A 23,236-nucleotide genomic window follows, 5' to 3' on the forward strand; every position below is an offset into this window, starting at 1 on the left:
GGTACAAATCAAAGTAAGGTATACACAAAAAGTGGCACATATGAGTTTATCTTGTTGGGCAGACTGGATGGACCATGCAGGCCTTTTTCTGCCGTCATCTACTATGTTACTATGTTTTTCAGTCATCATTGACTTTGTTGTGTTGCTTACGTGCTGGAAATGCTTTTTCCTCTACTAAACAGCAGCAGCTACGTTGTTAGTGGTTTCAAGAATGTATAATCAGTGGTTAGTAACGTTTTCCCACTCATCCACTTTCCTGGTATTGCTGTGAAAAGGTTCTGCCCTTGCGTTTACCAACTGTTCCCGTAAAATATGTAAATGGAGCTGTAAAGGACACCTAAAGAGCTAGAGCTAGTTCTGTAAAGGGGAGCTTGTCAGCTTCTATACCTGGCGTCACTGATTTCTCTTCAGACACTGCTGCAGGCTTCTCTTTGATCACTTCTGCAAGTTTTGCATCCTGCAAGTCCCTACTGGCTCTGAAAAGTTTAAAGAAAAAGTGTAAAACGTACAGATGAAGGCACCACACTGCTTCTTGCTACACACAGTAACAGCTGCGATGGAATTGGGTTGGCTCCAGTGGCGTCGCGAGGGCAGCTGACACCCGGGGCGGGTCGCCGCTGTGCACCCCCCCCCCCCGGGTGCAGCGCGACGCACCCCCCCCCCCCGCCCCGCCCGCGAGAACATACCTAGAAGGCGGTGAGGGGCGGGTGGGAGGCCCAATCCGCCGAGAGCACGCCGCTGGGGGGGTGTCGGCGCCTCGCTGGTTCCTTGCTCTCTCTGCCCCGGAAGTAACCTGTTCTGGGGCAGAGAGAGCAAGGAACCAGCCAGGCGCCGACACCCCCCAGCGGCGTGCACCCGGGGCGGACCGACCCACCGCCCCCCCCTTCCTACGCCACTGGTTGGCTCTAGAACTTTATATTATGCACATATAAGTGATTCTAATGATGTATCTTCCTGGGTTCTAGTCTGTAAAACTGTAACATCACCACTAGAGCAGGGGACTTGGTCGCAGAATGAAATGCACTTTTCTATATCACCTGGAGGTGGCAGTAAAAATACTAGTGACCTCTTGTGTTCTCCCAGCAGCTATGTTTGGAATGAGAGTAAGCACCAGCCCACTGTTAATAAAAAATTTGACGAAGACGTAGGATGCAGACATGCCGTGATAAGCATGGCTACTGCATTATATCTCAGGAGAATGGTAAGGGGCTCTGTACAGTATTCCCAGCCAGGATACTACTACTACTACTATTTAACATTTCTAAAGCGCTACTAGGGTTACGCAGCGCTGTACAATTTAACATAAAGGACAGTCCCTGCTCAAAGAGCTTACAATCTAAAGGACAAGTGAACAGTCAGTCCGATAGGGGTAGTCAAATTGGGGCAGTCTGGATTTCCTGAGAGGTGAGAGTTAGGTGCCGAAGGCAGCATTGAAGAGGTGGGCTTTGAGCAAAGACTTGAAGATGGGCAGGGAGGGGGCTTGGCGTAAGGGCTCAGGAAGGTTGTTCCAGGCATAGGGTGAGGCGAGGCAGAATGAGCGGAGCCTGGAGTGGATAACCACTCTTGAGACCTCAGTGCTAGCGGGTCAGCTACCACTGTATTATATCTCAGGTCAGGGATGTCGCACCAGATCTTACCTGTTGGAAGCCCCAAAGGCAGATTTGTTTTTTGCTGGAATAGGGGGCGGAGGTGCAGATTTCTTGGTGTGTGGGTGATTTGATTTGGAGGAAGATCTGTCTTTGGGTCCTTGGGCTCTTGTAAGAGAGAAGCTGAGCCTGCAAATAGGTGGGAAAATGTGGGATAAAAATGTAACAAACAAAATAAATGAAGAAACATAGAAAGAACAGGAGACGATGACAGATCTGGATCAGCTTTTAACAAGATTATAGAAAAAAAAAATCTTCAGCTTTGAAAGATTTAATGCATCCTTAGAATGAATGTGGCTGCTGAGCAGACAGGATGGACCAATCAGGTCTTTATCTGCCGTCGCTTACTATGTCATTCTTTCTCCTACATTTTCACCTAGAACAGCTGGGTCTTTTCTGCCCCCTACTGTTCATCTTTTATTTTTTCATTCATACTGTTTCTACCCTATATCTGGGTTTAAAAAAAGGTTTGGACAAGTTCCTGGAGGAAAAGTCCATAGAAAAGACATGGGGAAGCAACTGCTTCCCCTGGGATTTGTAGCATGGAATGTTGCCATGATTTGGGTTTCTGTCAGGTACTTGTGACCTGGCTTGGCCAATATTGGAAACAGGATACTGGGCTAGATGGACCATTGGTCTGACCCAGTATGGCTACTCTTATAAGTACATAAGTAATGCCACACTGGGAAAAGACCAAGGGTCCATCGAGCCCAGCATCCTGTCCACGACAGCGGCCAATCCAGGCCAAGGGCACCTGGCGAGCTTTCCAAACGTACAAACATTCTATACATTTATTCCTGGAATTGTGGATTTTTCCGAAGTCCATTTAGTAGTGGTTTATGGACTTGTCCTTTAGGAAACTGTCTAACCCCTTTTTAAACTCTGCCAAGCTAACCGCCTTCACCAAGTTCTCCGGCAACGAATTCCAGAGTTTAATTATGCGTTGCGTGAAGAAAAGTTTTCTCTGATTTATTTTAACTACTGTATACTACACTGTAGTTTCATCGCATGCCCCCTAGTCCTAGTATTTTTGGAAAGCGTGAACAGACGCTTCACATCCACCTGTTCCACTCCACTCATTATTTTATATACCTCTATCATGTCTCCCCTCAGCCGTCTCTTCTCCAAGCTGAAAAGCCCTAGCCTCCTTAGTCTTTCTTCATAGGGAAGTCGTCCCATCCCCGCTATGTTCTTATGTACCCTAGTAACAGTGAAATTTTCAAAGCCAGGGTAAATTAGTCTATTTGAAAATAGTACTCTTGTATTCAGCCTTCCACAGCATACATTCTCTTTGCCAGGTTATGAGGGATTTCCATAGGTGTATTTAGGTCAGGAAAAGTAAATGAAGTGCATAAGTTTTATTTTTAACTGTATATATACAATTGTGCACTTGTTTGGCTTCACACAGAAGTATGAGGTGCAGAGTATGAAGACAATTTTTTTTTAAGCACACCTACTTTGTGACTTCTAATTTTTAAAGGGAAACATTGCAATGTATGTGGGCTAAAGATCTCCTCATACATTGTAAATGCCGCAAGCCATTCTACATTGCCTCCTAGTAGACTAAGAAAACAGGATCATCAGAGCCCTGAGGGCAAAAGAGAAGACACTTAAGAGGAATCACTCAGCTTTAGTACCATAAACTTTGGGCAAATGCTTTTAAATTCATATCATTACAGGATGTGATACCCGCAAGCGAGCCTTCTCCAGAGTAGCCCCCACACTCTGGAATGCATTGCCTGAAAGGCTCCGCTTAACGCAAGACTACCTCTACTTCAGGAAGCAGGTGAAAGCTTGGCTCTTCAACCAAGCCTTTAATGGAAGAAGTAACTAACTTGTTAGTCTCACTCACACACACAAGGATTGACTCGGGCTGCACATACTGCAGCGGGACATGTTTATCCACTCCTACCATAGATGAGATAACATTTAACCATTTCTCTTGACCTCATATGCAACTTTCTTTAAATCATTCACCTTACTTTCTAACTCTTCCTACTTTCTAAAATGTTAGTATAAATAACTTAATGTTAACACGAGACTATCTCTACTTCAGGAAGCAGGTGAAAGCTTGGCTCTTCAACCAGGCCTTTATTGGAAGAAGTAACTAACTGGTTAGTCACACTCACACACTCGAGGAGTGACACGGGCTGCACATACTGCAGCGGGACATGTTTATCCACTCCTACCCTAGCTGAGATAATATTTAACCATTTCTCTGACCTCACGTGCAACTTTCTTCAAATCAATCACCTTACTTTCTAATTCTTCCTACTTTTTTACTCCTCTATATGTTACAACTTTGCCTTACCCTTCACTACCAATTATAATGTTCTAGTACATATTGTGTTGTCATTGCAAGTAGTAGACCATGCCATACTTTGTACTGTTGTTCGAATATTTTTACTGCTCTAATTGCCTATTGCTCATGTTTGATCTATTCTTACTGTACACCGCCTTGAGTGAATTCCTTCAAAAAGGCGGTAAATAAATCCTAATAAATAAATAAATAAATATCAAGCTGTAAAGTCATTCAGATTTTGTGTTCAACTCTTTAAGATAAGTCCAAGATATTAGATTAGTAGTTTTTCCTCGTTCAGTGTGCCAGCTGAAGAAAGCTTTTAATATGACCATTATAGAGCGGGGCTCAGAAATCTGGAACTCTTTACCTCTACATATTAGACTAAGTTCAGATTATATGAGTTTCCATCACGCAGTCAAGACATGGTTATTCCAGAAAGACTATCCTTAAGAGGCTAAAGCTGTGAATCTTTTGAATTTAAGTGTATGGCTAGTCTATGACCATATGAGAGTATGATTTCAGAAGCCCTGTTGCTCCTGAATTAGTTCTTTTGACTTTTGGGCATTTGGTCCGGGGGAAGGGTTTGGTGGGGAGGGATAGGGGTGGATGGATTTATTGTGGGAAGGGGAGTTTTGACAGGGTGAATGATTATTGTAATTTTTTTTCTCTGTATCTTTACTGCTTGATGTCACTGACGGTGTCTTGAGTGATTGCGGAGGGTCCACCTGTTTGTCTAAAAGGTTAATAAAATATTTTCTTATAAATATATGACTAGTTTTTGAATATCTATCAGGGGTTTTTATTACTTGCTTTATTCTTATTGTAACACAACTAGAAATTTTTGGTAAAGTGAGCAATAAATGCCATTATTAGATCAGATCTCAATATTTCTTCTTTTTCTCAGTTAATAAGTACACATCAAAAGAAAATTGTAAGCCACATTGAGCCTGCAAATAGGTGGGAAAATGTGGGATACAAATGTAACAAACAAATAAATAAATAAAAATACGTCTTGGCCTTCCCCACAAGGCACACAAGTCTCCAATAAGATCTGAAGCATTCTGGCATATGTAAGAAATGTTCCCATGTGAATCAGTCTCCGTAAAGACTGTCAGAACCTCAGAAGACAGCTGCTAGGGCCAGGGCTTCTCAACCCAGTCCTCAGGGGACACCAAGTGCCATCAGGTGTTCAGGATATCCACAATCAGTTACTTTTTTCTATCAAAAAAGGTGCCGGTACTCAAATGCTAGTCCATCCTTCAGGGGTGGGGTGATCACTGAGGGATCCACTCCACAATAACCAGGCACCCTGCAAACAGTCACAGAATCTACGAAAATCCTTAGAGTCACTATTGACCGCCACTTAACACTAGAGACACACGCGAATAACACAACCAAAAAGATGTTCTACTCCATGTGGAAACTGAAAAGAATAAAACCATTCTTTCCAAGATCCGTCTTCCGCAGCCTAGTGCAATCACTCGTACTCAGCCACCTGGACTATTGCAACTCACTATACGCAGGCTGCAAAGAACAAATACTGAGGAAACTTCAAACAGCCCAGAACACAGCAGCCAGACTCATTTTCGGAAAACCAAAATACGAAAGCGCAAAACCCTTGCGTGAGAAACTACACTGGCTCCCACTCAAGGAACGTATCACCTTCAAGGTATGCACCTTAGTCCACAAAATCATCCACGGTGAAGCCCCTGCATACATGTCTGACTTAATAGACCTGCCACTCAGAAACGCTAAAAGATCATCCAGAACTTTCCTCAATCTCCACTTCCCTAATTGCAAAGGCATAAAATACAAAGTATTGCATGCGTCAACCTTCTCCTATATGAGCACGCAGTTCTGGAATACACTACCACGCAACCTGAAAACGATCTACGAATTGACCGACTTCCGCAAACAATTGAAGACTCATCTCTTTGAGAAAATTTATTGCAAGGATCAAAACAAATGAAGTCCATACACACTAATAGAAATGATTCAATACACTCCCTTCTGAATTTCTCTTACCCCGTATTTTTACCTCACTTCAAACTCCACCCACAGATAAAATGTTATAACCTATGTTCTCTTGATATTGTTCTATCGCCTTATCTTTTCCCCATTGTAACATCCCATGGTTTCTACGCCCTAACGATTTTTGACTTGACTTTGTCTTCCCATAACTCCTCACAATGTAACCCATAATCGTACTGTAACACACTGTATTTCCATCATTCACAATGTATTGTAAGCCACACTGAGCCCGCAAATAGGTGGGAAAATGTGGGATACAAATGCAATAAATAAAATAAATAAATAAATGACAAGGCAGTATTGGTGTGTAGAGCCTGAGCTCTTTCATTAAAACTTGGGGACCATGGGTCAATTTTAGCAGACAATGGAAAAGGTGCCAGTACTCAGTTCCCCCGAGTACCCCCTCAAAAAAAGCCCTGTCCACAATGAATATCCAAGAGAGAGTGGCACGCACTCCCTCCTTGGTATGCAAATCTCTCATGCATATTCATTGTGGATATCTAGAAAACCTGATGGTGTGCCATGAAGACTGGGTTGAGAACAAGCCCTGGCTAGGGCACAGCTCAGTCCTTTCACATACTCAGAATCCAGGATGACCACACCCAAACTTCTGGGTTCTAACCACCAGTCTCAGGCTTTGTGCAGTGTCTAAAAAATGCCGGTCAATGCAGGTCGATAAACGCAATGAAGGCAAAACCTGTCTGTCTTGGAACCTCCTGGGAACCCTACTAAGCAGGGAACAATGACTGAACTCCCCCATCTTTTGTCTTCCAAGTGAAGAGAAGGCACAAAGCACATATGACACACACGTGTAACAGCACTTCTCTCCTGACTCCTAAACACTAATCATCAAAAACGCCTCCTCTCTTTCTGCTCTGATTCGAAAAAGAAAGAACCAGTATTAACGCTGAAGTTTTGCCTTTCTGATCCTATCACCCACAGCAGGAAGTGCTGTTTGCAACCAGCTTGCAAGGTGCTGCTGAAAGTCACCCAGTTTGGACTGGAAGAAGCTTTTCTCTCAGTCATCTGCAGCTTCTGAAAACCACACAGCTTTCTTATGAAATTGATCTGAAAGGTTATCTTCCGTCAGCCGCATAACCTATGGATGCTCTTAACGTGCTGCAAAACACAGCCAGCCTGCAATGAGTCACGGCTTTACCCGGTGCTGGTTTTTTTTTTTCCCCCCAGAACAAAGCACCAGTATCAGTCCTGCTGTTGGGATATTCCCTAAGAGAAGACTAAGACATTTGGGACCTCACAGGACTTCCACTGAGTTCCATCATCCATCCCAAACCATCTGCTTACTCCAAAAGCTTCTCATATTGAGCAACAGCGATGCTTTACCCAACGGAGCATGTCACTAGGAAAACACTACATGGACCATAATTTCATTTAATTTACCAATATAGTTCAGAGCAGATTGCAAATAATACTTTACAAATAAGGAAATCGTACAGTAAATTATAGAAGTGATTTATAGTAGTACTAGTAAATTAAAATACATTACACACTAAACAATCACAAAAAATCATCATAAAAATTACTTTGAACAACTAGATCATTTACATAGTTTCCAAAAGACACAAAATTCCTTTCTTATCCTATAAACAGAGGAAAATCATTCCGTTCACATGTGGCTTTAAAACTTAAAAAGTTCTCAATGGTGCTCGTATAAGCTAGTTGGGAGGTCACAATTTCTTACGGCAAATAGGATTATGGGGTTTGGGGAAAAAAATGTAAATTCAGTAGTGAGGTCTTAACAGGCTGAAACCAATACCATGTAAAATGTTAAAAATAAAAGACAGAAGGTGCACGAGTCTCAACAGAGAGCCAACGCAAACGAATCAAAAGCGAACCCGCTCTGTCCCACCTATGACTTCCTGTAACGAGTTTGGCTGCAGCATTCTCTATCATTTAAAATCATTTTAATAATCTCCCTGGAAGTCCCAAATAGTTATCGATGCAGTGACTTAGATTTCTGAAATTAATGCCTGGACAATTTGTGGTAAATGCTCTACTGATAGAAAGGTTTTTAGGCGTTAATATTCAAAGTGATTTACCCAGTCAATTAAATCACTTAATGTTTGCCTATCTGGTGCCTATTCAGAGGCATTTAATCAGACGGAGCAGCTGAATATTAGCAGTAACTGCCCCTGTGCGGGCCGGTCAGTGGTTGGAGCTAGCAGTTAATCGGTTAGTGCCGTGCTGGTCAGTGGGTGGAGCTAGTACTTGATTGGTTACTGCTGGGCCGGTCAGTGGTTGGAGCTAGCAGTTAATTGGTTAGTGCCGTGCTGGTCAGTGGGTGGAGCTAGTATTTGATTGGTTACTGCTGGGCCGGTCAGTGGGTGGAGCTAGCAGTTAATCGGTTAGTGCCGTGCTGGTCAGTGGGTGGAGCTAGTATTTGATTGGTTACTGCTGGGCCAGTAAGTGGGTGGAGCTAGTCCTTAATCGGTTAGTGGTGATATTCAGTCTGCTAACCAACTATGTAAGTGAATAAAGTTAAGATAGCTTTTTGACTAACTGGGCCCGATTAATTCCAGGTGACCACATTTACCCGGATAGTCAATGACAGAGTCCGGACATGGCCCAGCACTGAATATCCAGGCTGAATTCCACCTGCACCAATCAGCAGCTTAAAAACCGTTGTCTGCTGTGGGCTGAATAATTTCTGGAATTAATCTAAGCTTGTAAAGATCTTTTTTTTTTATGACCCTCTCCCACGTGTACTTGTCTGCAGTCTCTGGAAACTACATGGCTTTCTGCAGGCCCCCCAAGGTGGTGATCTTACCTTCCTGGTCTTTGGAGAGCTTTTTCTCTGGTTTGATAACGTCGCTGGACTTTTTCTCCGGTTTGATAACGTCACTGGACTTTTTCTCCATCGCTGACTGATCTGGTTTGGTTGCTGTACAGAACACAAATCAAGGAGAATTAGACCTGTCCTAGCAACGCTCCACCGACTAAAACTCTGCTGATGACAGTAAATGGAAAGGTCTTCCCCAGGTCAGCATTAAGGCTCCCGATAGGGAAAATACATTAAACGTTTGCACCTTGCACATATTAACTACAAATTCTTAGGTCCAAAACCTCTGTGGAAAGTGCTGGGGGCGTTCCCCAGCATTTTTGGGAGGACTGCCATGCACTTAAGGCAGAACAAAATTTGCTATGGTGCATTAACTGCACGAACATTATTTATTTATTTTAGTACATTTCTACCCCACATTTACCCACGTGAGCAGGCGCAATGTGGCTTACAAAAATATCAGGATACAAAACAGGACAATGACGGCCCAGAAACAGAAAGTGACAGGAGGGGTAGGAACAGGGGATAACACAGGGTAGATGACAGGGGTGAAGCGACCGCAAGTGGGAGAGGCTAAGCAATGCAGATTGCAGTTAGTTATCCCTCCCCCCAAGGTGCAGTTAATTGCAGGGCTTTTTTTGAGGGGGTACTTGGGGGAACTGAGTACCGGCACCTTTTCCATTGTCTGCTAAAATTGACACATGGACTCCAAGTTTTAATGAAAGAGCTCAGGCTCTACACACCGATTCTGCCTTGTCATAGATTCTGTGACTGGTTGCAGGGGGCCTGGTAATTATGGGGTGGGTTCCTCAGTAATCACCCCACTCCTGAAGGGTGGCCTAACATTTGAGTACCAGCACCTTTTTTGCTAGAAAAAACACACTGGTTAATTGTGGGGGGAAGAGGGGTTGGTGGTTGAGAGGCTAGGATAGGGGAGGGCAGACTTATACGGGGTCTGTGCCGGAGCCGGTGATGGGAGGCGGGACTGGTGGTTGGGAGGCGGGAAATACTGCTGGGCAGACTTATACGGTCTGTGACCTGAAAAAGACAGGTACAAATTCAAGGTAAGGTATACACATATGAGTTTATCGTGGGCAGACTAGATGGACCATGCAGGTCTTTTTCTGCCGTCATCTACTATGTTACTATGTATCATGTAACCTGCTGTGTGAGCAGTTAGTGCATCGGAAAAGACCTCCCTTTTAACTGTAACGCACAATGCCCACCCCATCATGTGCCCCAAAATAAGAGTTTTCCATGCTAGACGTTTAAAACAGCAAATAGCATACATGAACATTTAGTGTAGCGCCATATTAACAGTTGTTAGTGCGTCGTGACAACTCCTACATTAAACAGTTAATACAGCTTAGTAAAATTAGGGCCTAGGCATTTCTGATGCCCGTTGAAGCAAATGGAATTACAAGAATAGTAAAGAGGGAGAAAACCAGCAGAAACCAGATAGCATAGCAATCAGAAGGTGCTCAAGTTCAGAGAGTTATTATTATTATTATTAATTACAATTGTACCCCGCGCTTTCCCACACATAGCAGGTTCAATGCGGCTTACATAGTAAACAGAATTACAGGTTTTGAATGAGAATATTACATATTTATTTATTTATTTATTTAATTGCATTTGTATCCCACATTTTCCCACCTTTTTGCGGGCTCAGTGTGGCTTACAATACATTATGAATGATGGAAATACATTTTGTTACAATTCGGTTATGGATTACATTGTGAAGAGTTATACGAGACAAAATCAAAGTGTCGTAAGGAATATATCAATGGAAAAGAACGTTGAAACATTGGAAGGAAACAACGAGGAGCTAAGGGGCAATATATAATAACAGAAAACATATGGTATACATTTTTTTTTTTTTTTTGTGAGTAGAGGTATGAGTGTGGTGAGGTTTCAGGATTGAGAATTCATAAGTGGATGTGTTGATGTATTACTGAACAGCGAGAGTGTAGATTTTATGTGTTTTGGTTTCTTTCCGTAAATTTTCTCAAAAAGATGTGTTTTCAATAATTTGCGGAAGCTGGTTTGTTCGCAGATCGTTTTCAGGCCGCGCGGCAGCGCGTTCCGGAACTGCGTGCTCATGTAAGAAAAGGTTGACGCGTGCAGCGCCTTGTATTTCAGGCCCTTGCGATTACATAGTAATAGTAGGGTTTTTAAGGATACGTAAATTGAACGTGGAGAGTGAAGGAATCAGATGTTTCAATCCTCAGTGGGGAAAGCCTAGGTGTGAAAATACTTATCCAAGCACTGTGAAAGAGAATGGGAAGATTTAAGGAACTGTAAGCAGCAGTTCAAGCCAAGATAACGGCAGGTTTAGCTGATGGGGTTTGATATCTCATGAGTAGAGGAGTGTGGTAGCCGTGTTAGTCCACTCTTATGGTTATCAATAGAAATCAAACAAAATAAAACATGGAAAAGAAAATAAGATGATACCTCTTTTATTGGGCATAACTTAATACATTTCTTGATTAGCTTTCGAAGGTTGCAACCTTCGAAAGCTAATCAAGAAATGTATTAAGTTATGTCCAATAAAAAAGGTATCATCTTATTTTCTTTTCCATGTTTTATTTTGTTTGATTTCTATAGATTCTACATGGAATGTTGCTATTCCACTAGCAACATTCCATGTAGAAGTCGGCCCTTGTAGATCACCAATGTGGCCGCGCAGGCTTCTGCTTCTGTGAGTCTGACGTCCTGCACGTATGTGCAGGACGTCAGACTCACAGAAACAGAAGCCTGCGCAGGAATGTTGCTAGTGGAATAGCAACATTCCATGTAGAATGTCCAATAGTAGCAACATTCTATGTAGAATCTCCAATAGTATCTATTTTACTGTCATAGTAATGCTTGAATGTTTTCACTTATATACACTGTCAGCTAGCACATTTGCTTATTTCCGATCTGACGAAGAAGGGCAACCTTCGAAAGCTAATCAAGAAATGTATTAAGTTATGTCCAATAAAAAAGGGATCATCTTATTTTCTTTTCCATGTTTTATTTTGTTTGATTTCTATTGATATCTCATGAGGAAGGCTTCCCATATTTCTGGATAGACAAAAGGACTAGGGATGATAAAAGAGTTCTGGGATGTTCTACATGAAAAAAAAAACAAGCTACGCTAAGCAGAGGAAAAGGCATACACCACTATTTAATTATTTTGTGTATTTTCCAAAGTTATCTGCTTCTAGTGAGTCACAGTAGAAGCAAATTATACCTTACAACAAGCATTCAGGACAGAATGCAAGATAACGTTTCCACCACGGCAGATTATATACAATCTATGACCATTCAAGATGGTTTACAATAAAAAAAAATATATATAATAATATTTAAAATCCTGTGTTACCAATATCCCAGGTAACTGGAAAACAGGACAAGAGTCTGGTTGACTGATTACATTCAGGGGTAATGATATCGCTGCAAATTCGGCTCAGCAGGTTCCAGTTTGGGAGGTACAGAGGCCTTTTCCTAATGCGCAGTGAAGTTTTGCACTTACCACTCACCAGATGCAAAAATTAACATGTACGAAATAACATGAAACGAAATTGCGTTACAAGACGTGTGAGGGGAGACTTGCTGACCTGAACATGTATACTCTGGAGGAAAGGAGAAACAGGGGTGATATGATACAGACGTTCAAATATTTGAAAGGTATTAATCTGCAAACGAACCTTTTCCGGAGATGCGAAGGCGGTAGAACGAGAGGACATGAAATGAGATTGAAGGGGGGCAGACTCAAGAAGAATGTCAGGAAGTATTTTTTCACGGAGAGAGTAGTGGATGCTTGGAATGCCCTCCCGCGGGAGGTGGTGGAAATGAAAACGGTAACAGAATTCAAGCACGCATGGGATAAACATAAAGGATTCCTGTTCAGAAGGAATGGATCCTCAGGAGCTTAGCCAAGATTGGGTGGCAGAGCCAATGGTGGGAGGCGGGGATAGTGCTGGGCAGACTTCTACGGTCTGTGCCCTGAAAAGGACAGGTACAAATCAAGGTAAGGTATACACAAAAAGTAGCACATATGAGTTTATCTTGTTGGGCAGACTGGATGGACCGTGCAGGTCTTTTTCTGCCGTCATCTACTATGTTACAAAATGCAAAGCCCCATTAGGGACTTTCCCAGCACAATGAGATGCAAGAAATGACTTGGACCTCAGAACAGAATCAGTGAAAAACACTGAAGAATCAGATGAACATCATACACCCTGCAGATTTTATTTATGGATATTGACCCTGTAGATATATAGATGTAAACTAAAAATATCAGTAGGAAACTGGTTCAATCAATTTTATCCCACTTACAACTGTGGGAAAAGCTTTTTCTTGAGGCGTTTTTCCTCCTTTTTTGAAAGATGTATGCTTACATTTAATAACTGGGTATTGACCCTGTAGACATAGTGCTAGAACCATGACACTACCTTTGATGGGGGAAGGGGGATGGAGGTAGGGTGCCCAGCAGTTCCTTTCACTTCACTGGTCTTTCAGTTCATTCAGAAATGTTCTTTGCAGAACTACTGTACCCCGAGTCTTCACTTTCAACTATCCAGGGCTTATCCCTCATTTTAAACCCCAGTCTGTTCTACGCCAGCCAGTACAGCAACAATCCATAACCAATCAGGGGCCACAGTTCACAGGCCCTAAACGTCTGACAGCAGGTTTCGGTGATGAGCAGTGCCCAAGACTCCCAACATCCAGCAGCTCTGAACACTGCCTCTGAAGTACCCCACCTGCCAACCTCAAGGAGTAACCATGACATGTATCCAGCAAAGACAAATATATTATTTATATATTTTGAATTCCTTGAAAAAAGTGGTAAATAAACCCTAATAAATAAATACCACAATTACCAAACTTTAGCTCACTGCAGGTTAACCAAACAAAAAGACCAGACATTTCTGGAAGGTCACATTTTCTATTAAAAAATACTTAAGTGTAAATGAAATTAAAATAATATCATAAGATTAATACTAAGAGACTATGGGGCTCGTTTTCAAAGCACTTAGGCTTACAAAGTTCCATAAGTTACTATGCAACTTTATACGTCTAAATGATTTGAAAATACGCCTCGAAGTGCTGAAAAATTTAGAATATAAAAAGTTTTTAATTTCCAACAGAAAGTGATATCATTCAGTTCAGATCTTACAGCAGCTGGAAACTTATTCCAAATTTGTGCTGCCTGATAGGAAAAGAGGGGTAACTCATAGTTAGCTGTTCCCCAGTGAAAATCTATTACATTTGACATATAAATTTGAGCAGAGCCATAACAATTTTAAAAATCAAAGTAAAGACCATAAAGTAAACAGTAAAACATATATACAGTTTAAAAAATAGCCAAATATCTGAAGTTATCTATACCTGCCAATGACTGACCACAGTACGCATGAGCTCACAGGTCCATAACCAACTGCAAAACAGGATAAAGCGATGAATGGCACAAGCTCAGCCTCCTCTATCTTATGTCAATCAGCTTCCTGCACTCATTCTGGAGGGTGCGTTTCTAAAACGGATTTCAACCATTCACTGCCACATCTCCAAAGTGTGGAAGATAGACAAGTACCCAGCTCACGGAGTGGTGTAAAGTCACAAGCCTCAGGAGTCTGCGCTGAACCCTGAGACACGTGATTTGTGCCTGCCATTTTGCTGGGGAGGAAACCAGCAGAAACCAGATAGCAAAGGAAATCAGAAGATGCTCAGAGCTGAAAAGGAGGACACCGCACAATACTACATTTCTGCACAGATCTCAGAACCACAATCAGCGTGGGAATGTCTGCATCACCGGACTGACTGCACCAGCAGCTGCAACATCTAAGAACTGTCACTGGATTCAAAGAACTTGAGAATCCTAAGAGCATTCCCCAAAATATCTGTACAGCTTATGAGTATTTTAAAACAGAAGGGAGAACCACTCAAGGGTGGAAACAGGAGAGAAGGGTGTAGGTTGGCATTTCCAATGAACAAAAGACCAGGAGGCTTCAGTCCAAAACAAGTAGTTCATTGTGTCAACTGCGCCACTAAGACTTGTTCGCTGATTCCACCTGCATCAGGAGTCTACAAGAACACATATTACTAAGTAAAATTAAAGCATAGAAAGAACGTAAATTTATATATGTGTAGAAAAAAATTAAAAAGTACTAACAATTATGAACAACAATACAAAAGAACATAAAAGAAATCTTGTAAGATAACAATGCCAAACATGTTTCAAGTTAATAAAAAGCCAGAGCCGGTGGTGGGAGGCGGGGCTGGTGGTTGGGAGGCAGGGATAGTGCTGGGCAGACTTATACGGTCTGTGCCAGAGCCGGTGGTTGGGAGGCGGGGCTGGTGGTTGGGAGGCGGGGATAGTGCTGGGCAGACTTATACGGTCTGTGCCAGAGCCGGTGGTTGGGAGGCGGGGCTGGTGGTTGGGAGGCGGGGATAGTGCGGGGCAGACTTATACGGTCTGTGCCAGAGCCAGTGGTGGGAGGCGGGGATAGTGCTGGGCAGACTTATACGGTCTATGCCAGAGCCGGTGGTTGGGAGGCGGGGATAGTGCTGGGCAGACTTATACGGTCTGTGCCAGAGCCGGTGGTTGGGAGGCGGGGCTGGTGGTTGGGAGGCGGGGATAGTGCTGGGCAGACTTATACGGTCTGTGCCAGAGCCGGTGGTGGGAAACGGGACTGGTGGTTGGGAAGCATTCTATTTGCTTTCTTAGCTACTGCCGCCGCACAGTGAGCACAGGGTTTCAATATATCATCAACGATGACACCTAGATCCCTTTCCTGGTCGGTGACTCCTAATGTGGAATCTTGTATCACGTAAGTATAGTTCAGGTTCCTCTTTCCACACATGCATCACTTCGAACTTGCTCACATTAAATGTTATCTTGCATTTAGATGCCCCGTCTCCCAATCTCGTAAGGTCCTCTTGCAATTTTCACAATCCTCTTGTGATTCAACCACTTTGAATAACTTTGTGTCATCAGCAAATTTAACTACCTCACTAGTTACTCCCATCTCTGGATTATTTATAAATATGTTAAAAAGCAGCAGTCCCAGCACAGACCCCTGGAGAACCCCACTATCTACCCTTCTCCATTGAGAATACTGACCATTTAACCCTGCTATTTTCTATCTTATAACCAGTTTTTAATCCACAACAGAACATACCCTCCTATCCCATGACTCTCTAATTTCCTCTGGAGTCTTTCATTAGGTACTTTGTCAAATGCCTTTTGAAAATCCAGATGCACAATATCAACTGCCTCACCTTTATCCATATGTTTGCTCACTTCTTCAAAGAAATATAGCAGATTGGTGAGGCAAGATTTCCCTTCACATGTTGGCTTTGTCTGATTAATCCATGATTTTGACTTTACTCTGTAATTTTGCCCAACACAGATATCAGGCTCAACAGTCTATAATTTCCATGATCACCTCTGGAACCTTTTTTAAAAATCAGCGCTACATTGGCCACCCTCCAATCTTCTGGTACCATGCTTGATTTTAAAGATAAATTACATATTACTAACAATAGTTCTGCAAGCTCATTTTCAATTCTATCAGTACTCTGGGATGAATACCATCTGGTCCAGGTGATTTGCTACTCTTCAATTTGTCAAATAGCACTATTACATATTCCAGGTTTATAGAGATTTCCATTACTTTCTCTGACTTCAGCTTTAATAGCACTGGTATCTCTCCCAAATCTCCCTTGGTGAAGACCGAGGCAAAGAATTCATTTAATCTGCAAAAATACTGAAGCACAGCTCTGCGATTTCATCGGTAACATTCTTCCCTTGTTCTTTCTTACCTTGACCTTTGTTTGTTGCTATTCGAGCAGGAGGCTTGTTTGTTTTCTGCAAGGAATTACAAAATACTGTCACAATTAATTCAACATATGTAGATCTTCATGAAACAACACAGGAATGGAAATTATTTTTCTGTTACGGGGATGGGGGAACACTGAAAAGTGGCAGGTGCCATAGTATGCATGACTTATATTTATTCTATTTTATACTCCTTCAAATATTTAAGGCCTCGAGGCGTCATTGCAATGCAAATGATAAATAAATAATGATATTTGTGGTCCCTTGTGATTATGCAATTATTGGCTGGGTTCATTCCACTGGCTGGATTGCATTGGGTTTTCCAGAACACGAGAATAAGCTCCCTGGTGCACTAAACTTAATTCTGCATAAATACAGGAGCACTTTTTTGGTTGTAAAGCTAGACTTCGTGACATCAGGAAAAGAACTGTGCAGAAGAGGAACTAGTCTTTCTTGGAGCTACACTGGAAAGTAATTCAGATAACAGCTTGTTTGGTCAGACTTATACGGTCTGTGCCAGAGCTGGTGGTTGGGAGGCGGGGATAGTGCTGGGCAGACTTATACGGTCTGTGCCAGAGCCAGTGGTGGGAGGCGGGGCTGGTGGTTGGGAGGCGGGGATAGTGCTGGGCAGACTTATACGGTCTGTGCCAGAGCCAGTAGTGGGAGGCGGGGCTGGTGGTTGGGAGGCGGGGATAGTGCTGGGCAGACTTATATGGTCTGTGCCAGAGCCGGTGGTTGGGAGGCGGGGCTGGTGGTTGGGAGGCGGGGATAGTGCTGGGCAGACTTATACGGTCTGTGCCAGAGCCAGTGGTGGGAGGCGGGGCTGGTGGTTGGGAGACGGGGATAGTGCTGGGCAGACTTATACGGTCTGTGCCAGAGCCAGTGGTGGGAGGCGGGGCTGGTGGTTGGGAGGTGGGGATAGTGCTGGGCAGACTTATACGGTCTGTGCCAGAGCCAGTGGTGGGAGGCGGGGCTGGTGGTTGGGAGGCGGGGATAGTGCTGGGCAGACTTATACGGTCTGTGCCAGAGCCAGTGGTGGGAGGCGGGGCTGGTGGTTGGGAGGCGGGGATAGTGCTGGGCAGACTTATATGGTCTGTGCCAGAGCCGGTGGTTGGGAGGCGGGGCTGGTGGTTGGGAGGCGGGGATAGTGCTGGGCAGACTTATACGGTCTGTGCCAGAGCCAGTGGTGGGAGGCGGGGCTGGTGGTTGGGAGGCGGGGATAGTGCTGGGCAGACTTATACGGTCTGTGCCAGAGCCAGTGGTGGGAGGCGGGGCTGGTGGTTGGGAGGCGGGGATAGTGCTGGGCAGACTTATACGGTCTGTGCCAGAGCCAGTGGTGGGAGGCGGAGCTGGTGGTTGGGAGGCGGGGATAGTGCTGGGCAGACTTATACGGTCTGTGCCAGAGCCAGTGGTGGGAGGCGGAGCTGGTGGTTGGGAGGCGGGGATAGTGCTGGGCAGACTTATACGGTCTGTGCCAGAGCCAGTGGTGGGAGGCGGAGCTGGTGGTTGTGAGGCGGGGATAGTGCTGGGCAGACTTATACAGTCTGTGCCAGAGCCAGTGGTGGGAGGCGGAGCTGGTGGTTGGGAGGCGGGGATAGTGCTGGGCAGACTTATACGGTCTGTGCCAGAGCCAGTGGTGGGAGGCGGAGCTGGTGGTTGGGAGGCGGGGATAGTGCTGGGCAGACTTATACGGTCTGTGCCAGAGCCAGTGGTGGGAGGCGGAGCTGGTGGTTGGGAGGCGGGGATAGTGCTGGGCAGACTTATACGGTCTGCGCCAGAGCCAGTGGTGGGAGGCGGAGCTGGTGGTTGGGAGGCAGGGATAGTGCTGGGCAGACTTATACGGTCTGTGCCAGAGCCAGTGGTGGGAGGCGGGGCTGGTGGTTGGGAGGCGGGGATAGTGCTGGGCAGACTTATACGGTCTGTGCCATAACCGGTGGTGGGAGGCGGGACTGGTGGTTGGGAGGCGGGGATAGTGCTGGGCAGACTTATACGGTCTGTGCCCTGAAAATGACAGATACAAATCAAGGTAAGGTATACACAAAAAGTAGCACATATGAGTTTCTTGTTGGGCAGACTGGATGGACCGTGCAGGTCTTTTTCTTTCGTCATCTACTATGTTACTATGTTACCTTCAATGGTGTAAGATTTGATTATTTTAAACCTTCACAGTTGTCCTTATTTCTATAGGATACACATCTCTCTGGAGCAGTTTATGGCATTCTTAGAAATGAGAACGGAGTATCAGGTTCTTATCTTCTTTTCCCTCACTTAGTGCATTTATAACTTTATTTTATTTTATTTTTATTATTTATTTTATTTATTACATTTGTATCCCACATTTTCCCGCATAGCAGTAGGCTCAATCAGGGGCGTATCTGAGGTTCGGCGGTAGGGGGGGGGCAGGGGCTAGAGTGAGGGGGCACATTATAGCCCCCCCCAGCTGCCGCCCCCCCTACCACCGTTAACCCTCCCCCCTACCGCCGTTAACCCACCCACGCCTACTGCCGTCAACCCTTTCCCCGCCTACCGCCGTCACCTACCCCCGAGGTCCGCTTCCTCCTGCCGTTTTTTAAAAATATTACTTCAGCTGGCGGGGGGCCCCAACCCCCGCCAGCCCAGCCGAGGTCTTGTTTGAGTTCTTCATCCTCGTGCTGTGAAAGCTGCATCCTTCCAGTTGGACGGAGTCTGACGTCGCAGCACGTTGACGTCCTGCACATACAACGTGCTGCGACGTCAGACTCCGTCCAACTGGAAGGGATATAAGTACATAAGTAATGCCATACTGGGAAAAGACCAAGGGTCCATCGAGCCCAGCATCCTGTCCACGTCAGCGGCCAATCCAGGCCAAGGGCACCTGGCAAGCTTCCCAAACGTACAAACATTCTATACATGTTATTCCTGGAATTTTGGAGTTTTCCAAGTCTGTTTAGTAGCGGTTTATGCAGCTTTCACAGCACGAGGATGAAGAACTCAAACAAGACCTCGGCTGGGCTGGTGGGGGTTGGGGCCCCCCGCCAGCTGAAGTAATATTTTTAAAAAACGGCAGGAGGAAGCGGACCTCGGGGGTAGGTGACGGCGGTAGGTGGGGAAAGGGTTGACGGTGGTAGGCAGGGGAGGGTTAATGACGGTAGGGGGGTCCAGGGCGAAATCTGCGGGGGCCCAGGCCCCTGTGGCCCCACGCAGATACGCCCCTGGGCTCAATGTGGCTTACAGGTTCCGGAGAGGAGAGTACCAACACCGGGAATATAAGTAAAAGTAGGTGCAAGGAAGCTGATAAGATACTCTTTCCAGTTTGGTGGTTTGGATTTCTCTGTTACTTTGACAGCTGGACAGGATTTGGCAATTTTGATGATGATTATTCTTTTACAGTAGGTTTCTTAAACTCTGTTCTCGGGACACACCTAGCCAGTCAGGTTTTCAAGATATCCACAATGAATATATATGAGATACATTTGCATATTTATGGTGGGTATCCTGAAAACCTGACTGGCTAGGAGTATTTAAAGGTAAGGGTTAATATAGTTTAATATATTTGATGTGCTAACTTCTGTTTTGTGTAAGGATGTTTATCTGAAATCTATAAATAAAGAATAAAAAATTGAATTATTTGAATAAATCTCCTCTGCCAGAGAAAACTCTTCTCCAGTAAATGGATTTTATATTTTTGTGATGTCCATTCTGCCAATGAGGTGAGATGTTTCAGATCAGCATGTGATACAATTTGTCCCTGTCTATCAGTTTTTATTTACTGCAAAGAGGGATAGTTGAAGGAGGACTTGGTTGGTACTGTCGAGCATTAAGCAACTGAGTGCCAATTTATTATCACAAAATTCAAAGAGGAGTCACTCGATCTATCCCACAGTGTGAAAAAAGGATTCCCCTTCCACCTGACAGAGAATTGAAGTGTCACTGTCTACAGAGGTGCAGTAATAATACCTGAGAGGTAGGGGGCAGTAGAATGACGAAGTTATCGGGGAACAGGCCAGTCCTGCCATTCAGCTCTCCTTCCCACCAGCCCTCATCATCCGTTTCCTGCAGAGGAAAAGAAATGTTGTACGTTTTGTTCTCAAGGCCAGCACCCGGGTGCATTTCTCATCTCTTTCATCACTAATGGAAGCTAAGAGCTGAATACAAGTTTGCACTAGACGTATCTGGATCCTGCAAAGCATGCCAGCTGACTGGGGTCAATACAGGAAAGAACGGTCTGCTTAAAATAATTTTTACCACATAAATGTAACTGGTTAAACCTCTTCCCCCACCTGCATCTAAAATCTGGCTGCCCAAAAATGCTACGTGCACAGATTTAAATGGAGAAACAAATGGGTCGGGTCCTGTCTGGAAAATCTAACGAGAGGTCTGTACCTCTCGTTGGGGCTGGACGGGATTGGAAAAATTATTAAAATGTAAAAAAAACCCCAACAACCTGGAAGTCTCTGAGCCAATCCCAGCGCATTTAGTTGAGTTAAACACGCTGTGATTGGCTCAGAGGCTTCTCAGCTGAGTGAAGCACGGGCAAAAAGGACGTTTTTATTATTCCGGGGTTGAATGATATCCAAAAAAGAGTCTGCACCATCGGAGCTTGTTTGATTTTTTTTTAAATAAAGCTTCGCTTTTTAAAAAAAACGTCTATTTTGTGCGTCCTCCCCCGCAATAATAAAAACGTCCTTTTTGCCCGTGCTTCACTCAGCTGAGAGACCTGGAAGTAAGGGAGGGACATCCAAGCAAATAGAGCTGTGGCGAGTGGTCAGAGCACCGGCCTTGGGTTCAAATCCCACTAATAGTTTTGTTAAAATTGGAGTCATTTATTATTTTCTCCCCGTTTTTATTTATTTATTTATTTGAACATTTGTTATTCTGCCATTCATGAACCTTTTCAAGACTAACAACTTCCAAACTGCACAACACATTAGCAGAAGCAGCATCGGAGCCTGTGATTTTTAAAATAAAGCTTCGCTTAAAAACAAAACATCCATTTTCTGTGTCCTACCCCGCAATAATAAAAACGTATTATAAAGGCGTATTTGGCATGCGCAGAGCAGCCAGCATAACGCTTTGCTGCTCTGCATATGCTTGACCGGCCGATTCTCCGACAGTTTTACGATGGAATAGAGAATGCAAGTGAGCTACAACGAATAGCTCATTTCCATTCCCTTTCCTTGACGCATAGCCGTTCCCTACCGATTCGCTATGGAATTCGGTACGGAACGGCTCTGACGACGACTTTAGTGCATCACCCCCTGGGTTTTCAAAGTCAACTGGTGAGCAAGACATTCAGCCCTAAATGTGTCTTCCTGTGTAACACCACAAGCCCTTGTGAAGTTAGGTTTTAGATTTAACTGGATAAATAGCCACAACTGTAACTGATTAGCCGCTGCACAAGATCTGCACGAAGTTAATCAGGTGCAATGAACAGTTTGCAGCTTTCTGAATACATATGTTACAATCGAGTACCAGATCTCGTGCTTGTTCCGATCTTGATCCTCAGGAGCTTAGTCAAGATCTGGAGGCGGGGCTGGTGGTTGGGAGGCGGGGATAGGGCTGGGCAGACTTATACGGTCTGTGCCAGAGCCGGTGGTGGGAAGCGGGACTGGTGGTTGGGAGGCGGGGGTAGTGCTGGATAGACTTGTACGGTCTGTGCCAGAGCCGGTGGTGGGGAGGTGAGGATAGTGCTGGGCAGACTTATACGGTCTGTGCCTGTGCCAGAGCCGGTGGTTGGGAGGTGGGGCTGGTGATTGGGAAGCGGGGATAGTGCGGGGCAGACTTATACGGTCTGTGCCCTGAAGAGCACAGGTACAAATCAAAGTAGGGTATACACAAAAAGCAGCAAATATGAGTTATCTTGTTGGGCAGACTGGATGGACTGTGCAGGTCTTTTTCTGCCGTCATCTACTATGTTACTATGTAATTCAACAATCCTAGCTTTTCCTTCTGTAGTTCAAATTAGATTTAAAGCTTTATTTTCTCATTCATTTTTATATCTAGCAATTTGCCTTCGAATGGTGAGGTCTTTCAAGTTTTTGTGAGGCCTTAAAGACCCACTTATTCTATATAATTAGAGGTTGATTGTCATTGTTATCGTTGGCTATTAATTTTTTTCATTGTTTTGTCTGCTATTGTTACCTTGTAAACGTTCTGATTTTTTTTTTTATCAGCTTCTTTTTTTGTATTTCTGTTTGAATCATTATTGGAGATTTAGCAGTCTATAAGTACTCTTGTAATGTAATAGTGTCCAGTGAGAACTAACATAGAATGCAATGCAAGAAGCCAAACGAACATCGGGAAGTACAAAGCACTTTATGACATACCAAAATACTACAAAGTTAAATATCTCGGTTTAAATATTTCCTAAAAAGATAGGTCTTTCAACGTTTTCTAAATGCTAGATAAGAACCCATTTTCCTTATGGCAATCGGTACAGATGAGTGTGTGGTGAACATGACACCAAGGAACTATACAAGTATGATAAGAACAAAACATATAGGAAAGAGTACTAGAAAGGGTAAATTTCAGTAAATTCGAAGCATGTCAACTATCTGAAGAAGGGTCCCCACTATCAATATCCCACAATCAGCATCATTCATCCAACAGAGACAGCAGTAACAACAATCCATTACCACTCCCTCCACCCAGCA

General features: G+C 44.1%; 1 protein-coding gene across 1 annotated transcript in view; it reads right to left on the minus strand.

Annotated features, from left to right (window-relative positions):
- The window catches only part of SH3D21 (SH3 domain containing 21), an 81,384-nt gene that overhangs the window by 15,101 nt on the left and 43,047 nt on the right, over positions 1-23,236 (minus strand). The window contains 6 exon segments of the mRNA XM_030218095.1: positions 388-476; positions 1,638-1,725; positions 1,728-1,754; positions 8,768-8,881; positions 16,589-16,634; positions 20,541-20,636. Of these exon segments, the coding sequence (XP_030073955.1) occupies positions 388-476; positions 1,638-1,725; positions 1,728-1,754; positions 8,768-8,881; positions 16,589-16,634; positions 20,541-20,636 (460 nt within the window).

Source organism: Microcaecilia unicolor, chromosome 11, assembly GCF_901765095.1.
Source record: "Microcaecilia unicolor chromosome 11, aMicUni1.1, whole genome shotgun sequence".
NCBI classification, from domain to species: Eukaryota; Metazoa; Chordata; class Amphibia; order Gymnophiona; family Siphonopidae; genus Microcaecilia; species Microcaecilia unicolor.